The sequence below is a fragment of the Lissotriton helveticus genome, chromosome 5_1 (genome assembly GCF_964261635.1).
Source record: "Lissotriton helveticus chromosome 5_1, aLisHel1.1, whole genome shotgun sequence".
NCBI classification, from domain to species: domain Eukaryota; kingdom Metazoa; phylum Chordata; class Amphibia; order Caudata; family Salamandridae; genus Lissotriton; species Lissotriton helveticus.
The window spans coordinates 1,669,524-1,690,762 of record NC_136065.1 but is presented as its reverse complement, the minus strand read 5'-3'; the positions used below and the strand labels follow the sequence as shown (position 1 = coordinate 1,690,762).

General features: G+C 44.3%; 1 protein-coding gene across 1 annotated transcript in view; it reads left to right on the top strand.

Moving 5' to 3' along the window:
• The first annotated feature begins 4,233 nt into the window (after positions 1-4,233).
• LOC144754042 (H-2 class I histocompatibility antigen, alpha chain-like) overlaps positions 4,234-21,239 on the top strand; it is a 150,252-nt gene continuing 133,246 nt past the window's right edge. Inside the window, exon 1 of the mRNA XM_078641554.1 lies at positions 4,234-5,447. Within this exon, the coding sequence (XP_078497680.1) occupies positions 5,393-5,447 (55 nt within the window). The 5' untranslated portion in view covers positions 4,234-5,392. The remainder of the gene's footprint in view (positions 5,448-21,239) is intronic.

The window sequence follows — 21,239 nt, the reverse complement described above, 5'->3', positions numbered from 1 at the left end:
ACTATGGCACCAAGGCCATTTACCACTCATTCAAAGAAATATGCCTCTGGACATACTATCAGGGTAGAGTGATAGCTTTCCAGGATACCAGTGATCTATCTGTTCCATAACTTACCTTACTGCAACTATTAAAGCATTTCAAATTTGTTGAACAAGGATCCACGCTACATCCTCCTTTCAGCATCTAAAATAGGTAATTCTGAAGATTGCCATAATCAATTACAGAAAACCTGGTTGACAAAAAACAAGGCCCTAAACACACACCATTAGTGGCATTAGAACAAGGCTCAGGCACAGAGCTCCATACTCAGACTCAAGGACAGCAGGGTAGGGGCATTGTCAGTCGCACCCTCTCCTTTTGCAGACAGGGAGCGGAGTGAAGTGTGAATAAATTGGGACGTCCGGGACAAGAATGTGCTTTGCATAAGTCACAGCTCTGCCTAGCATTTCCTGCACTCCCTTTGTGTTGTTGACTTACTTGTTCGGGTCCTGTTGTCCTGCAGTCAGGAATTTGTGGATCCTTGATTGGACATCTCTGACATGTTCCAGCCCTGACACGCAGGTCTTCCTCTCCCAGGTCGTTGATATCATCTTCCGGGTTTCTTCGCACCCGAGTTTCTTCGGCCTCGCGTCCTGTACAGAATACAATGAGAGAAGAAAGATATATTTAACCAAAGAATCCTAGTCTATCTGGTATATGGTAGGATGATGGTATACATATTTTGAAGGACATAGGTACTTATCTGATTTATCTGATCCAAGGAGAGTGGAGAAATGGTTATTCTTTTGTTTCTCCTTTTTAACACAGGCTGGCTCTAAAGAGAAAATAGATGTTTGTTTCCTGATTTCTTAAGGAGACTCTATATTCTTATCTGACCCAGCACTTTTTTTGTGTAGCTTTTTCATATTACATCCTATCTAGCAAAATATGTTTTTTCCTAGTATTAACTAGGATGTATATTTTTTGGTTATAATGGTTATAATGTCATGCCCTTTTAAGACACAACCTCCAGACATGTGTAATTAAGATAACTTACTGTGTGTTTATTCACATAGGAGGTGTATGCAATCAACCCCATGCAGACATCGTGCAAGACGTGTCATTGTGATTCATCTCCTTTTCCCTTTACTTGTTGTTTTCCCCTCTTCCCTACCTTGGCCTGTGTTGGGCTGATCCAGATGGGTCAGGGAAGTTGGGATCCAGCATCAGGTCTTCCATCTCGCTACTGCGGAAACATAAGGTGAGACAAAAGCGCTACTAAGGGACATTAAATCTCCGACACCAGACTGCGCAAGCGCAGCCTTTAGGTCCTCGACCTAAAAACGCTTCCACCTAAAGCCCTGGTGACACCAGGAAAATGTTGCTGCTCCTGAGCTTCAAACAGAGAAGGGAAATCCAGAGCGAAAATTACTCTCTTTAAAGGATTTCCCTTCCCCTACAAAGCTCACCTGGCATGACGTCATGCCTTAACTTCTCCACTAGTAAGAAGCAAACAATGTGAGCAGGCGCACATGATGTGCCTGCTGTCAGTGCAGTCCGGAAAAAAATGGACCGCCTGTGCTAGAGCACAAAACAGAGCCTGATAGAGACCCTTTTAGAGGCCCCCTTTAAAAAACTGACTGTGCTCAGCACCAGTGAGACCCGGCCCAGTTAAATCCCTGGTTATGGCTCAAATTGCTGTATGGGGAAATTGCCATTTCTGTGCCGTTTTATTCAGCACTGTGGTGTGCACGTGGTGATCCCAGGGCTGAGATCCACCAGCAGAGGGGTCATTCTTGATCACCAATTAGCAAGATCCTAAGTTGGGTCGTTCAGTTCAGTCAGGCTAACAATGTAATAAAGCCAGACCATTTCCCACAGCCATTGGTTGCATGGCCAGTGTCAATGTGTGCCAGTGACCTGAGTGGGGCAGGGCACGGGCCCTCATCCTGGGCTTCATGGTGCAGCCCTGGCATCTGTAATTGGGACATATACCCATGATATCCAAAGCATTGCCTACTTCCTGTGTGCAAAGACTCAATCAGTGCTTAGTTAGCGTCTGCTTTAGCCTTGCGGTACTAGGCTGCAGCAGTTCAAGAGCCTCTGCACAAGTGTCTGCTTCAGTCTCACGGTTCTAGGGCAAGTCCAGCACTTAGACACGCTGTTATGGCGATGGCACAGACAAGATATCTACTGGCACTTTAAAGGGCAAAATGTAGGTTTGAATAAAAGGAAACGCACCACATCTAGCAAGAGCAATGATGGTATAATAACACAAAACACCCCATGGGTGAGCTCCTAATGTGGAGAACAACACAGCCAAACAAGTAGAATGGCTTTTTACATGAGGAAGTGTTTTTGGTGGTGTAAAATACAGTATGTGCTGCCTGGTTTTTGCTCTTCACCCTTGGGACAATCGGTGTTATTATTTATCCTAAGCATGTGGCCTTTCTTATTTTCCATGACAAATATGATGGCATTCGCATTTTAATTGTGTTCCCTGGGCTACTGCAGTGGAGTTGTTCTCAGTTGTGCAGCGAAACGGTGGATCTGCGATACAGTCCCATATAGGTTTCCAGAATTAAAAGGATTTGTGAAAGGTAGAGGGAAAGCGCACCTACAAAGCCACAATCTACAATATTATCATAGACTGGTGAACAGTGGTCACATTATAGATTACACTCGAGCAGCGCTTGGTAACATTAATATGAGCAATGGTAGAATGGAGAAATAAGAAACTTCTACACTTGGTGGAAGAGGTGTGGCGCCGCGGCCAGGGCGACTGACGCTGGAATCTGGGGATCACGGTTCGATCCCCGGCTCCGGCACGGCGGCAGGTTAGCTCAACATCATGTGACTCTGGGCAATAGCTTGCTTAATCTTCCCGACGGCCCCCAGCGCCTAGAGACCCTTATGGGTGATTGTGCGCTTTACAAATGTGGATTATTATTATTATTGGTATGTCAAGAAGGAAGAGACTGATTCTAGCACACTGGCGACTCCTACTCAACATGTTAATGTTATCCTCAGGAGAGGACTGTGTGACGGTTCACAGGTGTATGATTGTACAGTCACACATAATAAAACTTGCATCAATCGGCCAACCCGATGCGAAGTATGAATGTTTGAGAGGCTATGCAGCATGTTCCTCTCCAACTGTAGCTCAATATTGGGGGTATTGTATAAATGCAAATTATTTTCTAGTAAATGAGAACCGGTTATAGCCCTGGAGGTTGGAAAACTTAGTGTACACCCACAACAAGAGGGAGTCAGGCAGCACATGCTTCGAGTGAATCCAGAGTACCTAGTGCCCATGGAGTGACGAAGTGACGAAATATACCTTTAGTTAATTTCCAGAAACAGACCACAAAACAGCATCTACTGTTTACAACCATTTTATGCAGGTTTCCCCCCCATGCTAGCCATTCAAAACTGCACCATTCCATAGACTGCCATGAACTCCAAGCATGCATTCAGTCAATTCATCAACTGTGATCAAAGACAGAAGACAACACACATCTATCTGTTTACTCTTCTCCCATACAGAAAGTACAATAGAAAACATCTGCAAAGGATAGATATTACAGAAAGACTATAGATTACTCAGCAAACCATGCGACATTTAATAATCCTACAATTTACTCCACAATCTAGCACTAAGGTGGATGGCCACTCCCCTGTGCTGACTTCGGACTCCTCGGTGCCAGGCCCTTTTCCCACCAGCTCCACGCAGAGCAGCCCCTCCATCAAAGACGGGGGTGGGGGGAAGGGTCTGCACAACACGCCGAAGGGGCTGTGGGGGAGCTCAAGATACAGCACACCATCCGGTTGCTGCGTAAGCCAGTACAGGTAAATTGGTACTTGGCTTTTAAAAGCAACGCTTTTTATTACAAAATGAAAACCCACATTCAGAAAGGCTCCCAAACACTCGCACTTTTACATTAACAAAGCATGACATTCAACTGGTTCAGTCTGCTGTTCTGGTGTTGAGGGGCAAGCTAATACACCCCCTTAATAGTGATGGGAGTGCCACTGAGGTTTGAGCAGGCTCAAGTTAAAATCCTGCTCTGGCAGAGGTCAAAGTCCTCTTGATACCTCGTCCACAAAAGGAGCTGAGCTTTCACAGGAGATGTTGTTAAAATACCAACCCTGGTATGTGGGGAACCAGCAGTGGCAGAGTCAGCGTGTCATGGGCCCTAGTGCAAGGAAGGGAGTGCCCCCCCCCCCCCCCCCGTTCCCCATGGCTGATGTTTGAAAGTGGTTCAACTTTCACCTATGCTCTAATTACACACGTCAACAATTAAAGTCAAGGCATTCGTTTTGATGGGGAAATGAGAACCATCTAGAGGCTGAACTGCGCAGCGTGAAATTATGAAACCGGAATCAATCTCGGCTTTCCCACTTAAACAAATTGTGTGATCCTGAGCAAATACCTTTTGTTCATTATCACACTTGAGAGAACCCACCGCCATATCCTGGATTAGTGCAGCACAAAAATAAGAATCACGGTCACATACATATAGGGTGCACATGAAAACAGGCTTGCCTCATAGCTCGCTAATAGCATTGCTATCAGGGTGTATGTAGGCAGGACGTTTTCTCCGTCAGTCACTTTAAAGAATTACTCCTCTATGCAATGATATTTATGCAGGGATATTCTAATGGTAAATGTTTACGCATGTTAAAGAAATACACGTATCTGGAATTTGAAAATCCTTTAATCAGATTGTAACATCAATGTTGTCATATTTACATGTACAATATTTTCAAGACAGGACTCGTGTATGCGGTTTAAGAGCTAGGCAATCTCCGGTCTCAACTGTGTCTACTCTCTCTTTGTTAGCTCGCCTGTCTCTACCCCTCGATGGAAGTGCCCCGTTTAACTGTCCGTGCAGTGCTCCAAACAAAGCCTCACATGCAAGTCCACATGATCGAGATGCCCATTTCCCAACTTTTAAAAAGAAGGCATGATTGCTAAAGATCGCAATGGAGAGGCAGACCTCCGGAATACATTAAACTCAGTATCCACCCCTCCCGCCAAATAAAACACTATGTTTAATTGCTGCATTTAAATGGCGGGTTCCCGCCTTTCAAATATAGCCCTGCGCGCACTTGCCCAAAATACCAAAGGTTTGAAGAGAGACTGGAAATCACATCTGCCTCTCCCCCCGTTTTCATGCCCCGAACAAACATACCAACAGAATAGAAGCGTTTTTTCCGTCCTATAGTGAACTGTAGCTTTTTTTTTTTTTATTTTTTATTTTAAATTGTAGTAATTTTCCTGACTGAAAACTTCAAAGATGGCCGCACGCTGCTTACGTCGATGACGTGCATGGCCATCTACCAATCACAACGAACTCCCGGCATGCTTCACGCGACACAGCTGAGGTAATTGACTGACGCCTCAGCTGGATGTCACGAAGCGCCGATTTCGAATACTCAAAGCTTTACCTCACACAGCAGCCAGGTAAAATTTTCTTCAGCGCTAAACGAACGCTTTACGCTGCCCTTCTTCATCACATTCCTCGTGTGCAGAACGTTCAAAGCTCATTAAATATGCGCAGTGCTGAACAATAGCGCGTCCTTAAATCCTCTGCCAACGAAGTCGCTTGCTCAATACTGACGTACTCACTCCTTTCAGAACCGTCACTTCACTCCCGCTTTTCCTCATCAAAGAGATCACGATCTTCAATCACCGCCGATCATCAATAAATCCGCCGGTCCTTGTTAACACCCTCGTCGCCAATTGTAGCGTACACCAATGATGACATGAAGAGTGGTGTACATAAGATAGTTTATTAACCAACAAGGACCAGCAGTAGCAGGATACAACTAGCATCAATAAGGGTCAGCTGTCATCTGTCATCAAGAACATGTGACGTCACCTATATACACAGTGAGTTGCTATGGTGACATAGGGTGACGCTGTGTGATAAACATAGTAAACAGACTAACATGTACGACATGAACACAGCACCGACTCCAAACACACGGCACAGCAACTCTTTCTCTCTGCTCCTCCTCGCCAACACTCGAACTGCACTTCCGCTTCCGTTCCAATGAAAAACAGAGACAAAAGAAACAGAGAAGGGACTACAACAAATGTATGGTGCAATTAACCTGGCGGCCATCAAGCACTGGCAAAGACAACCTGTTCCTAATTTTTACCCACACACAAAAATCTTCTCTGCGGATGTGCACACCATCTTCAGACGCCTTTTTTTTATTATTCTTGTTTGAGCTAACAATTGCAGAAGCAGGCGAGACACCACGCATTTTCATTTACGTTCAAAGTGAAACACTGAAGGGCCATTTTATATATAGCGCAAACGTGTTGAAAAGTCATCAGAGCGCTTTACATTCGAGCAAACGATATTGTTGTACTTGAAAGCCTGACGTTGCAATTTTTTGGGGGGACAGGGAGATTAGGTGATTTAATCAGGGGATATTGAGCAGAGGTCGGGTTTCAAACCAATACGTTTCAACGGTTTTATATTTAAGGCTCTAAAAATTTAAATCATGATAATATAACAATGAACAACTACACACACACTTGCATTTATATATATACACGAGCTAGGCTGTAGGTGGAATTACAAGGCAAAATAATTATTTACAATTATAGAAAGAATTAAAAAACAATTTATCTTTAGGGATGCACAATAAAAGAACTTAGAATGTAACAAACTGCTATGTAAAATTACACCCAATGTACTTACCTCACTTTAATGACCCCCAGCAGTGCACTGCGGAGTAACTACTACTATTCCTATTTACATGCCTTAGAAAACTTGTGTAATCAGGTACTGATTCTCAAATCCTCAGGAACAATGTTGTTTTGTGAAGTAATCAGGAAATCATTTTCAAATCATCCTCTAGTCCTCAGGAACAAACCCACCTTGTGAAGTAATCAAGAAGTCATTTGCACATCATCCTCAAATCATCAGGCCTAATTTCTACAGTCTGCCGATGACTTCAAGAGCTTGATGATGTCTAATGATGTGAAAATGACTTCTACAGTAGTTGGATGATCATTCAATGACTCTGGGATGGCTTCTACAGTAATCCTGTTTGACCTGGGTTCCACCACCGAAATTCTTTGTTTTCGGACCGAACGAGCCAATCCTGGAACAATTTCAAGAGCGGCTCGACCTGAAGCAAAAAGGCTCCAGATTCAGCCTAAAAGAATAGCGCTTCAAATAACAAAACATCAGTCTTCTAAGGAGCAGTGTCTGTGAAAGTAGCTTTGAACGTTCCTATTCATCCTCTAAAAAAGAAGGATGCCCATTGCATGTCCCTACCCCACCTTCACCTTCCCTTCAAGCAGACTCTTTGGTATTCTCAAATGCAAGGATGAGGGCCAACCCCCAAACATCAGGAGACGCACCACCCCCAGCGAAATGATCAAAACTTCACAGCTTTTCATTTTTACTGAATTTTGCAGATAAATACAGACAGAAAAAGAAGTGCTTCCTGTATGTATTTATTTTCTAAAGCGGAAAAATGCTGACGGTTGTGCTTCTAATGAGTGACTTTCCATGCTATCTGCTGTGGATTCCAAGACTACAGATGAGCTGATAGATAGCATGGGGAGTTAACAATAGATTAAGATATCTTTAAATACAGCTATATGTTAAAATATATGTGTGGTAAATTGCTAATATTTACCTGTGGGTCTAGTGTTTTTCTATATTTGGCTTCTGAATTTGCTAAAACGCTATAGGCATCAAAGTATGAGCGCATGTTTATCAGTTAAATAAATGTGGAATTGTACCAATTTTGACTTCATTTATTTGCAAACCACAAAATAAACATGGATAAATACTAATAAAATGGCCCTGTGACGGGGTGGGCCCCCTGGGTGAGACGGCGGGCCCCATGAAGAGGGCTCAGACTATGGACTGGTGGTCCGACCCCTCTATTTCACGTACCTCCGTTCCCTCCCTGCAGCAGCCTGGTAGTGACGTTGACGGCGACTGGCGGACTGGAGACCCCGAGTACTGGTGGCCGACCACGGACGGAAAAGAACCCTGCCACTTTAAGGAATCGGATCCCGTGGTGGAAGCTCCGCCCCTATGGAGAGACGTGCCAGCGTCAAAAGAAGCCCGGAACCAGGAAGCGACGGACGGCGTTTCCCTGGAGGCAAGGAGAGAAGGCGGAGAACAAGTGAGCGGTTACAGCGAGGAGACGGAGACCAACCCAAGGACCGGAGAGGAGACGGAGAAGCCAGGAGGCCAACGGAACTACGAGCTGCCCCGCCACGTTCCCACGGGAGGAGCGTGGCTCCAACAGGTATGGGCCGTGTGGCGGGTTGGAGGGCACGAGTCCCGCCTCCTGAGTAGTTGTAAATCTGTACAGACCTGTGTAAAGCTCTCATCCTTAGAAACCCTTAAAACTCACGAGCACTACCTCACGATCCCTGCTTGGAGTCTACACTCGTCACTGGTTTCCCTCACTCCCGGCCCTACAACGTGTAGTCCCCATAACCTGGCCCTAATACTTCCTTTTATCTCTCCCTCTGCATACGGTGATACCTGGCCCTGAGGACGATCTGACCCGGCACCCGAGGCAAGCTGGATCCTCCTCGTACCACAGCCTTTGATCCCGCAGCATTCGCCAAAGAACGCATCACCAGCAGGAGGAGAAAGACATATACGCAAATAAAACCTTCCTTGAAAACTCTTTTTAAGTTCTCTGGCTCTACTTCTCTTGAGCGGTCGCCCCTGGTTCTTTCTAGCGTAGAAGAGGCCAGCCCGATCCCCAAGTCCCCACTCACCCCGGGACAGGCCCAAAAATAAATATGGATAAATACAGACTGAAATGTAATAAAAAAAACATAAAACCTGGAGCCCTAATCAAAACTAATAGATGCTTCTGGTAAACGTTTTGCTGCACAAGCAGCTAATCACTGGCGTATAGCCAACAGCGAAGCTCTACTAGCAAGATATGACAGTGCCCACTAGGACAAAATGGAGGGGCTCCTCAAACACCCCCCGGAAGAGCACAGAAAAAGGAGACAGAAAATTGTTAATGAGGTAAAACTCATTACCAATAATTCCGTTGAATGTGCATTAGATGCAGCTGATACCACTGCCAGAAGTATAAATACCGGTATCCTCCTGCATAGGGATGCATAGCTACGTGTTTCCAGATTTAAGCCTGAAGTACAACCAGTTATTCTAAATGTACCTGTCGGTAAGGAACGTCTTTTCGGACCTCAAGTCGATACAGCCCTTAAGAAAATGAAAAAGGACACAGAGGTCACAAAATCAGTGGGGGCTCTACGGACAGGCACATACCGTAATTCTTTTCGTAGACCCAATGACAAGCAGGGTGCAAGATCTGCCACCTCGGAGAGCACTGGGTCAGCATACAAAACCCAAGGACGTTTCAGGGCCCAGTTCCACAAATAATTCTGATAGCAGATGCTTCTCTCATAGGTTGGGGTGCACATCTCCAAGACCTCGCAAGTCAATATATATGGGATTCCAAACCCAATGATATCAGTCACCCAGAGCTGCAAGCAGTTCACCTAGCAGTGAAAGCCATCCTACCTCACCTACAACACTTACTTGTCCTAATTCGAACAGAAGATATGACAACTATGTGTTATATAAAAAAAACGGGGGGACACACTCCTATTTTCTCATCTGGGACAGAAAATATGGAGATTAGCATTCACCTTCTAGCAGAAAATGTCCTGAGGACAAGCAAACAAATAGCAGACCTTCTAAGCAGGAGGCAGCAACAAGTCCACAAATGGGAACTCCACCCCATGGTTCTTCTAACATACTTTTAAAAATGGTAGTTCCCCCAAATAGATCTCTTTGCAACAAAATCAAATGCAAAATGCCCACACTTCATATGCTGCTATCCACAGCAATAGTCCAAGGGCAATGCTCTATGAATGCACTCATCAGGGATATTTGCATACACTTTACCTTCTCTCCCACTACTTCCATTACTGGTCAGGAAGATCAGGCAAACTCTCTTACCGTGACACTAATAGCTCCAATGTGGGCTCGACAACCATGGTTTTCAACACTGTTGGAGCTATCTCTAGTTCCACATGAGAAGCTTCACCTCAACCCGGACCTTCTTTCACAAAAGCAAGGAACACTAAGACATCCCAATCCTAAGGAAATAAATCTTGCAATTTAGCTCCTGAAATCTTAGAATTTGGATCCTTAAATGTACCTAAAGATGTATCGACATTATTAAAGAGGCTCGCAAACCTACCACAAGGCTATTTTATGTGGCTAAATGGAAAAGATTTGTTATTCTTTGTCAGAAACAAAATGCCAACCCTCTTCATACAAAGGTACAAACAATAATTACTTACATATTGTATTTACAGACCACACAGTTGGCCTATACTTCACTACGATTACACCTTGATGCTATTGCAGCCTATTTGCAAAATAGATAGCACTTATCATTATTCAAAATTTGTGTTATTAAAGCTTTTATGTAAGGACTTAAAATAATAATTCATCCCAGGCTTCCTCCTGCACCAGCTTGAAACTTGAACAATGTACTAAACTAGGTCCTCCTTTTGAACTATTCCACTCTTGTCAATTGCAATACTTATCATGGAAACGTGCTTTTTTAATCACTATCACTTCACTTAGAGGAGTTCGTGAAATTTAGGCATTAACCCTTGAACCGTTCTTCCAACTACATAGGGACAAGGTAGTACTCAGAATAAATCCTAAATCCCTCCTAAAGGTAGTTTCCAATTTTCATATTAATCAATCCATTGAGTTACCTGTTTTTTTGCCGCAGCCAGACTCTGTTGCAGAAAGGGCATTACACACTTTGAATATCAAAAGGTACCTAATGAATTATATCCACAGAACTAAGTGCCATATGTATCAAGCAAAATTGGGATTACAAACGCCGAAATCCGCAGAATTTCGGCATTTGCGATCGCAATTTTGCTAAATGGTATGTATGAGGCAAATCTGCATGCAAAATAAGGAATCGCAAAATTTGTGATTCCTTATTTTACGATTGCCCTTAAGGAATCGCATATTTTGCGATTCCTTAAATGCAATGTAAGAAGCACCAAAAAAGTGCAATTTGGCCTTAAGGAATCGCTAATTACCACCAACTTCAAGTTGGTGGTAATTTGCGATTTCTTTGAAAATTTCACTTTTTTGCATTTTTCAAAGTGCCATGTGGCGCACATACATGCCCTTAGGGCATGTATGTGCGCCCCATGTGCACCCATGCTTATTTCAGGGGTGCAACAGGGTGTCCTTTTGACTCCCTTGCACCCTTGAAATCGCATTCTCAATTTGCGATTCGCTAATTGCTAATTGCAAATTGAGAATGTCTTCCCATTCATTCCTATGGGCCTCTAGGCCCATAGGAATGAATGGGCAGGTATTCCTTAATTGTGAATCACAATTTGAGATTCGCAATTTAGGAATAAGTGGGATTCGCAAAATGTATTGAAAATCCTACATACATAGCATTTTGCGATTCTCAAATAGCGATTCGCAAAAAATCGCTATTTGAGAATCGCAAAAGTGGATTTTGATACATATGGCCCTAAATCTTTCAGGAAAGCAAAGCAATTGTTTATTGCCTTTGTACCTCCTAGTATGGGTCAGGGAATTTCTAAATCAGGAATTTCAAGATGGATAGGTAAATACATCTAAACGTGTTATGCAAACGGTAACATGCTTTTACCTGTTCCTCCCAAAGCTCACTGTACTAGGAAAATAGGAGCTTTAATGGCCTTTTTAGGGAATATTCCTCGTGCTGATGTTTGCAAAGCAGCAACATGGTCCACTCCACACACTTTCACAAAACATTAGTGTTTGGGTGTATTTGCATGCCAACAAGCCAATGTTGGTCAGGCAGTACTGAAGACTCTTTTTCAGACAATTGCAACCCCCACAAGTCAACCACTGCCTTGGGAGGGGGACTGCTTTACAGTCTATGCAAAGCATGTGTATCTACAGCACACATGCCTCGAACAGATTGTTACTTACCCTGTAAGCATCTGTTCTTGACATGTAGTGCTGTAGATTTACATGTGCAATCCCTCCGCCCCAAAAACCCAGGGTAGTTTGCAGTTCATACACTTAATTACTTTTATCATACTAATGCATGGATATCACTTGACTGATAAATATATATATCGCACACACTATTCAGGTAAAACGCACACTCTGGAACTTGCAAGAAGTTAAAGTTTAATGGTCCAATAAACGTTCACGCCTTGGCAGTTCCTGAGTGTGCCTTTTATTTGAATAGTGTGTGTGACATTTTGACCACTTGGCTCCGTCGGCTTCACGCACCACCTCCGCATGGGCTGGGGCTTCCAGCAGGAGTTCGTCTTTGTCTGGGATATATATATATACTTCTTGGAACAAAAAATACCTTGTAATCATCTGAGCCCAACACTAGATGGCAGGCTTGTATTAGCATGTGAATCTACAGCACGACATGCCAAGAACAGATGCTTATAGGGTAAGTAATGTGGTAAGGGTTTGGGGGTGCCAGTGGACGTTGCTAAGTTAGCATGAGATTGTACCTTGCATCACTGCCGCTCACACATGTAATTCATACAATATGCTGCCAAGTCAGCAGTGGCATCGTGCTTGGTAGAAGCAGTTACAAGGTCCATGACTAAGATTGATGATGACATTTTGGCAGCGATTGCTGCTACAGAGAAAGGAAGTAATTAACCACAAGGATTTCCTTTCAAATACTCTTATCACTTAAGTCCTGATGAAGTACGTTATGTGAGAATTAACGACGTTGGTGACAGGTTGATTCCCAACGTGGACCGCAGACAAGCACTGATAATAGCAGCACACGAACGTATGACTTTGGCGCATGCGCATCCCAATTAGTTAATGGCCCCACTCATAAAGCAGGCCACACACTTGATCTTATTTTCACTAATCATCCTGGTATTTCTTCTTTCCCCCCCCTCCCCCTCACTTGGTCAGATCATTATCTTCTTCCTTTTGATATTATCTGCCCTGCTCCTCCCCCTGCTGCTTCTCTTAACAGAGCTAGCGGTCGCAAATGGACCAAAGTTACCTGTGAGTCTATCGACTCCTGCTTTCAGTTTCAATTCAAGCAGTCGGAAGATCTTGATAGGGAAACAGAGAGATATAACTCTGCCCTTATCTCTGCTTTGGATCACATTGCCCCGCTAACCCCTCTGGCATCCGCCAGATCCCGTCCTTCTTCCCCCTGGTTCTCCCCTACTTTACGCGAGGAAAAGAGCAGATGCAAGCAGCTGGAACGCATATGGCGCCAGACCTACGATCCTACTGCCAAATCCACGTACAAAAATGCCCTAAATAAGTTTAAAAAACTCAAACGCTCCTCGATGAAAGCCCACTTTTCAAAGCTTATTCAACAGGCGCAAAATTCATCCAAAACCCTTTTCACCATTGTGAAGGATTTTGTAAATCCCCCTGCTTTAAAAACTCAATGCGTTCCCACCCAAGCCCTTTGCAACGGTCTCTCAGATTTCTTTCAGGATAAAATAATCAAACTCTCTTCCTCCTTTGATACCTCTGCACTTAGTCCTCAGACTATTGCTTCTTATTCTTCACACTGTTCCTTTACCTCTTTCAATGAACTCACTCCTGAAACAGCACTGCCTCTTTTTCATAAAGTCAAGTCGGGATCTCCATTAGACCCAGTCCCTGCCAAAGTTATGAGCATCCTTGCCCCTGTTTTAATCAACCCTCTCCTTTCCATCTGGAATTTTTCCCTGGCCTGCGGCCACTTTCCTGAGGTCTGGAAACATGCCAGGCTACTCCCCATCCTGAAGAAGCCGGGCGCTGATCCCGTTCAATTCAGCAACTACCGGCCGATTTCGCTCCTGCCTAAACCTGCTAAAATGTTGGAGAAGGTGGTTCAGGAACAGCTGGCTCAATATTTAGAAACTAACCAGTTGCTGCACGATACTCAGTCCGGTTTTAGAACTGGCTACAGCACCGAGACCGCGCTGCTAGAGGTATCTGAGACTATTAGGGAATCAGTGGACAGGGGCGAGGAGGCCATGTTGGTTCTCCTCGACCTGTCCGCTGCATTTGATACCGTTTCACATGACATACTCACTGCCCGTCTACACCAACTGGGGTTTGGTGGCACAGTCTTAGCCTGGATTAAATCCTTTCTATCCGGTAGAACCCAAAGGGTACTGATGCATCCTTTTGAATCAGAAGATAAACCCCTCACGTGTGGAGTGCCTCAAGGCTCCGCCTTGAGCCCCTTATTATTTAATGTTTATTTGGCCCCGCTTGCCAGGGTAGTTGAGTCCTGGGGGGTCAGAGTGGTCTCCTATGCTGATGATACTCAGCTTGTTTTTTCATTCAGAGACCATTCTGACTCCCTCTTTTCCAACTTCAGAAACTGCCTGGGCAACATTTGCACCTGGATGGCCACCAATCATTTGGCTCTAAATACGGACAAGACTGAGGTCCTCTTTTTTAGCCAGAAGTCTACTCCCCCTGCTAACTTATGGTGGCCCACTGTCCTGAACCCCCCCCCTATACCTGTGCAGTCGGCCCGTAATCTTGGCTTTTTATTCGACAACACCCTTTCCTGTAAAGCCCAGGTTAATAAAGTTTCAACGGCCTGTTTCAATAAACTTCGCATGATAAGGAAGATTTTTCCCTATCTTCCTCAGTCCTCCCGCAAAACGATTGTTCAATCACTCATTATGGCACATCTCGATTACGCCAATAGCTTATATGCAGGTGCCCCTCTATATCTTATAGAAAGATTGCAAATCGTTCAGAACGCGGCAGCAAGGCTTATTGGTAACATCCCCGCTCGCAACTCGGTCAGAGGTTACCGAGATGAGCTACACTGGCTGCCTATAGCTAGACGGATTGACTTTAAGATTCTGATCCTTGCCTTTCGGGCAATCCATGGCACTTGCCCGGCCTATCTGAGCAAAAGACTCAAGATATCTTCTTCAGTGAGGCACTTGAGATCCAATAGCCTCCGATTATTGAATGTCCCCCGATTCAGACTGGCCCGTAGTGGTGGTAGAACTTTCACCGTTATTGCAGCCAGGCTCTGGAACAGTCTTCCTCTGGACCTTAGGTTCATTGAATCGGAACAAGTCTTTCGACGCAAACTAAAAACCTTGCTGTTTCCCAAACGTTAACTCAATTAAAGCTTCCCTGCTGGTCTTTTGGATGGTTCTGAACCTGGTAACCTCTCCTGCGATTTGACCTGTAATCTTAGCGCCGGGACACCCCCGCTGGAGGTAGCCGCGCGCTTTATAAGCTTCTAAAATAAATGCTGGTGTGTCTGCCACAGTGAGTATCTTGCAACAACGTTACTGGTGGCGCGGCTTATATAAACAAACACGTACTTGTGTGCTGTCTTGTGACATTTGTCAACAGATTAAGCCTTCTATGGCGACCAGCCCACCACAAACACCGTTGTGCATATCCAATAGGCCATTTGCTTATGTTTATTTAGATCACTGCGGTCCATTTTCTTCAGATACTGCTTATAAGTTCATCTTAGTTGCAGTTGATTAGTGCACATGTTTTTTATGGGGTTGGCCACAACGCAGCACTGACGCTCGAACTGTGATCAGGGATTTGCATGTCTTTGTGGGAATTTTTGCAGTGGGCACCTTACATTTGGACCAGGGTCCGGCATTCTCCTCTAAGGCATACAAAGAATCAATGCGGTCTTTGGGGGTGCAAGTCAAATTTTCGTCTCCATACCGGCCTGAGGGCAATTCGGTTGTTGAGTGAATGAACTGTGACTTAAAGCAATCCTTAACAGATAGAGTCCTAGGTACCGGCAGGAACTGGTTAGCCCATTTATATAGCGTTCAACGTGCACTTAATAATCTCCCGAGACGACCTCTGGGTGGGCGGACCCCTTACGAAATGCTCTTTGGCATGAAAATGTTTGTGCCAGACCTTGATGGTCTAGACTCGACAGCTCAGGCCGTTCCGTTTGATTTAGATAAACATTCTGCTGTATTACAGAATCTACAAGAAATAAGAGACTGTCTCGCAAAAGAAAATTTGCCCACAGCCACTGATGGTGCACTGCAGATTCCTGTGTGCGCAAACACTGCCTTTTTCCATCGAGCACACATTATCGCAAAGCATGCACATCACCGAGAAACCATTTGCCAGCCACATGCTTAAACATAACACATGAGCCACCTAAAAAAACAGCCACTTTCTTGGGAAAGTACATTGAGCAGTGGTGGCACTTTTGCAAGCCCTATCAGAAGAGCATTTATTCTGCCATGGGCACATTGGATTTGTCGCACATCACAGAGTTTTCGGCTTCCGCACCTTACGCTTGCTCTGCTAGTTAGTGTCTGAGGCCTGCAAGGATTTTGCAAAGGCGTTATGGAAAGAGTTGTTGACCTTGGAACTGGGTTTAAATCCTGTCCTGCATAGATTTAATCTTTTCTGTTCAGCCGCGACAAAAGCTTCTGACAGGACTTCATAATAGCCACAGATTTGCATTTAGTAATTGAGCAATTTCTAGCCTGTGACTGTCCTAATTCCAGGCCTCTGTGTTGGGTTGCCAGGTCCAGTGAGCCTGTATTCCATCTGATGGCTGTGGTTGAGGCGCTGTGATCACGCTGTACATTTTAGGGCATCCAGTACAATAAACCCGGGGTGGAGGTGGATTATACATACCTAACTGAAACTGCGCTGTGCACATGCAACTTTCCCTCCTCTCCCAGTAACGCTATCGGGAAGAGAGTCAGTGCAAACTTTCATAAAAAATCCAGGGGAAAATGGACATTTTCAACCTACCGGTTCCTGCCAAAACAGTCTTTAAAAGAAGAAGCTAATCAGGAGGACTTAATTTCCCATCACCCATAAGCACAGGAAGTGACATCACTAGATCTCCCATCATCCACCTGCACAAGAAGTGACATACTAGATTCCCCATCATCAACCCAGGAAAAAGTGTCCATTTCCGACCCACTGCTCTCCAACCAAAACCGTCTTTAAAAGAAGAGGCCAAGCAAGAGGATATAATTTCCTATCACCCATTAGCACATAATTTAACATCACTGGATCTCATATCATCCAGTTGCACACAAAGTGGCATCACTGTGCTCCTACCCCCTCCCACAACCTAATGGTAGCTGCAATGGGTGCCCCACTGGTAACCGATCTGCATCTGATCCACTCTCAGCACCAGGAGCCCTGGTCTATTTGCCCCCCAGCGATACACCACTGTAATCATCAGTCACTCGACCCCAGACGCTGCTCCCCCTGCTGCTGCTACACCACGCCACACACCACGGTAGTAGCCTTCATATGCACCATTGCTGGTTCTCCTGGAGTCACCCACTCACCCCATGCAAGCACCAGCCACGACCCTAGCCATACGTCACAGCAAACCCTCACACCAACCCTCTCTCTCATGCATGCTACTCAACACATAATCTCTCAGCAAGCACGCAACTGACATCTGGGACCTGTTGAGTAGCGACGCAACGCACCTCCTCTTCCTCATGGAAACCTGGCTCAACCCCACATTAACACCCGACATTGCTGTGGCAATCCCAGCGGGCTACAAGATTGCACACCAGACCATCCTCACAAGCCAGCAGGAGGAAATCTTAGTCGTCTACAAGTGAACCTAGTGGACCTTGGTTACAAATACACCTACATTTCGGTTAACCCTCCAAAGATTGTGGTAAACCCTGTATCTAAAATCCTACTTCAATAATATGAGTTTTACTCAAAGCATTGTAGCCCCACCATGTTTTTTTTAGTGTTGCATGGAAATCCTCCATTTGAACAGAAGGTTTGGATGGAAACTTTTGAGAAATATTTATAGGCACTGGATGATGTTGATTTTCCTTCTATCTGGAGAAAAAGTTCTTTGGTCTAAAGCTAAAGAAGGACAACACATATTTAAATAATTACCTGCTGTCATGATGAACAAGATAATAAGATCACTGATGTGTGTTAAGAAGCAAAATTACGCTTATAGACTCAATTATGCAAAATCAGTGAACATTGTTATGCGTAAAACCAAAGGGGATGATGGACTGAGTGTTGAACAATGCAAGCACTCACCCCCAGTCAACTGATCTGTGTTTAATCCATCATCATTCTTTAGCTCACTCCGCCACCCCAGTTCAGACATGGCCATATCAAAATCAGTCTGACCCTATGCCTCATGGGAACAGTCCAGCCCGAACTGCCAAACCATGTCTTCCCTGGACCGGAAACAAGCATCCTGGGACCGGTTACTGGCTAATCAGCCATCATCAGCCAGGCTAGCTTGAATCCAGTGGAAAAGTGAGCAAGGGACCCACGTCTGGGCATACCCTGCCAACTTAGGGCGAACAGAGCAAAACCAAAGGGGATGATGGACGGAGTGTTGAACAATGCAAGCACTCACCCCCAGTCAACTGATCTGGGTTTAATCCATCATCATTCTTTATCTCACTCTGCCACCCCAGTTCAGACATGACCATATGCAAATCAGTCTGACCCTGTCCCTCATGGGAACAGTCCAGCCCGAACTGCCAAGCCATGTCTTTCCTGGCCAGAAACAAGCATCCTGGGACTGGTTTCTGGCTAATCAGCTGTCATCAGCCAGGCTAGCTTAAATCCAGTATGCGTAGTCATACATTTCAAACTCCACCCCAGAAGCCTAATTAATCAATTGATGATTTTGTGGCTAAATTACAAGAATTAGCTGGCAAATGTCAATTTGGCCTAATGACAGAGGAGATAATAAGACCAACTAATCTTGCAGTGCTATAACAAGAAAATACAAGATCGACTTTGGGCTGCGAGTAATATATGGCTTAAGAATGCCTTAACTGTAGCTAAGGTGGTTGACGAAAGGGATCAGTGCATTAAGCGAATGCAACGATTAGAGCTCAAAAATGGTGCAGGAGTGGCTTAATTGTGGGATAACTTGGATCAAATTAATGTTGTGGGGAGGAAATTAGTTGGTTCTCAGAACATCAAGAATAGAGGAGGAAATTCCAGACCAATAGTTGCATTAAACAGTGCTGGAAAACTGTCTGCGGCTTTGTGTCACAAATGTGCAACCCAGTTTCATCTGGCAGATTCAAACAATTGCTATGCTTTTGGCAAAGAATGCCAGAAGTCTGGTAAAAAATGGCATTTCTCCAGAATGTGCCAGGCTGTGATCAAAGCATGTGTTTCTGTGGTAGATGAGGTGAAGGAGGATGAGGAATACAAAGTATTGATGGTTGATACCAGCAACGTCAACGGGTTGGTGAGGAGGAAAATCTGTCTGTATGCCATTTTTAACATCAATGGTAAACATGTCTCACTGATGGTGGACGCGGGACCTTGATTTACCATAGTACTGAAACAGATTTTTGATTCCACCTGGCCTGATGTTGGTCTCAGTTCAACTGATTTCATTCTGAAACACTACCAAGGAGCAAAAATAGGATTGAACAACTGAATTTCAAGGCTGAAAGATTGTGAAAAAGGTCTACGTGGCAAATGTTGGACCACTGACACTAGGCTGATTGCACCAATATGATTTGCACATTGTCAGTCCAAGAGCTGTGAATCGAGTGATGGTAGTCAAGGAAAATATAGAACTAGACACCGTTTTGAAAGATTATCAGACCTTTTTGGAGAATAGTCTGGGGATGGCCAGTGGATATATGTGCGAAAGATTATGGATGGAAGGGTGCCGTGCCGTCAGACATGTTGCAATGAAAGTTCCTATGGTGGTCCAAACAGAGTTCAAGACAATTTTGGATCCGTTGATTGATGACAAAATAATAGAAGCTGTGGAAGCTGCTGAATGGGTCTCTCTGGTGATGATAACAAAGAAGGCTGATGGCTCATTGAGGTTGTGCGATGACTTGCACATTCTCAACAGGAACATTGTCACTGACCGTTTTCCCCTTTCAAACATTAATTAACTATTTAGTTGTTGTCTGGGGGTAGGTATTTCTGATACTATATTTAAAGAGTGCCTACCATCAGCTCATGCTACATCCAGATTCAAGACCAATGGCTTTTATTATGTCTGAGGGGCTGTTTCAATTCAAAAGATTGCCGCTTGAATTGTCATTAGTGGCAAGGATCTGCCAAAAACTGATGTCAAGTACTTTGTCTGGTGTAAAATTATTTTGTGTTTTTCCAAAACGATTTATTAACCTTTGGAGACATTGCTTCTTCTCACAATGAAGCTTTGTGTAAGGTCTTGCTTCATATTTCTGATTCGGGGTTGATTTTACGTAAAGAAAAGTGTACGATTTTGGAACAGGAGGTTGAAGTATTTGGGATACCTCATCTCAGGAGAGGGAGTGAAGCTCATATTGAACCTCGTGAGAGCTCTTGTGAATGCTGAGGTACCAGATGACAGAGATAAACTGCGTTCGTTCATGGTACTGGTGGAATAGTATTCTAAATTTATACAGGATATTGTCCATAAGTCAAAAGCTTTGAGAATATTGTTACGGAAAGAGAAACACTTAATTTAGGGGGAAACTCAACAGACAGCATTTCTTGAGGTAAAAGAAGACATTGCCAGTGGAAGTTCTAGTCTTTTTCAGGTTGTTCTTAGAACTATACTGACGGTGGACACCAGTGGTGTTGGGATTGGAGCTGTCCTGTCTCTGGTACATTCTGGTCCTGAGAAAACTGTTGCGTTTGTTTCTCGTTCGCTGACCGAAGCGGTGAGAAACTATTCTGTCATCGAGGGAGAGGCACTCGCTGCTGCATAGGCGACAAAGAATGTTTGTACATTTAATTGGGGAACCAAGGTGATTTTGAGAATTGATTACAAACCTTTGCTCAAGGACCTCGGGACTTCAGGTACAAAGAAATTGTTATGGACGATTAGCAAGACTGGTAGTACAATTTCAGGAGTATGACTGCACTGTGTAATATGTTCGAGATTGGGAAATAAGGTGGCAGATTGTTCGTCCCATTGGTCAGATAGGGCAATGGGTAAAAGTGAATTTGAAATTGAACAGATTGAAATTAAGTGTATTAGATGTTACAGATGGTTTATCGGGTTTGGCTTCAAGGGTGGTGAGAATGGATGAAGGCAATACCCTGTAGGCTGTGGTTACTTTGATAAAAGGGGGAGTTAGACGTGAGAGTATGCTGCCTGAAGGTGTGAGATCATTTTGCAAAGTATTTGGCAATTTATCTGCGTGTGGCGATATAGTGGTGATGAGGGGTGACAGGTTGTTACTGTAATTTGGGTTAAAACCTAAGATGACTCATCTGGCACATGAAGGTCTTATAGGCCA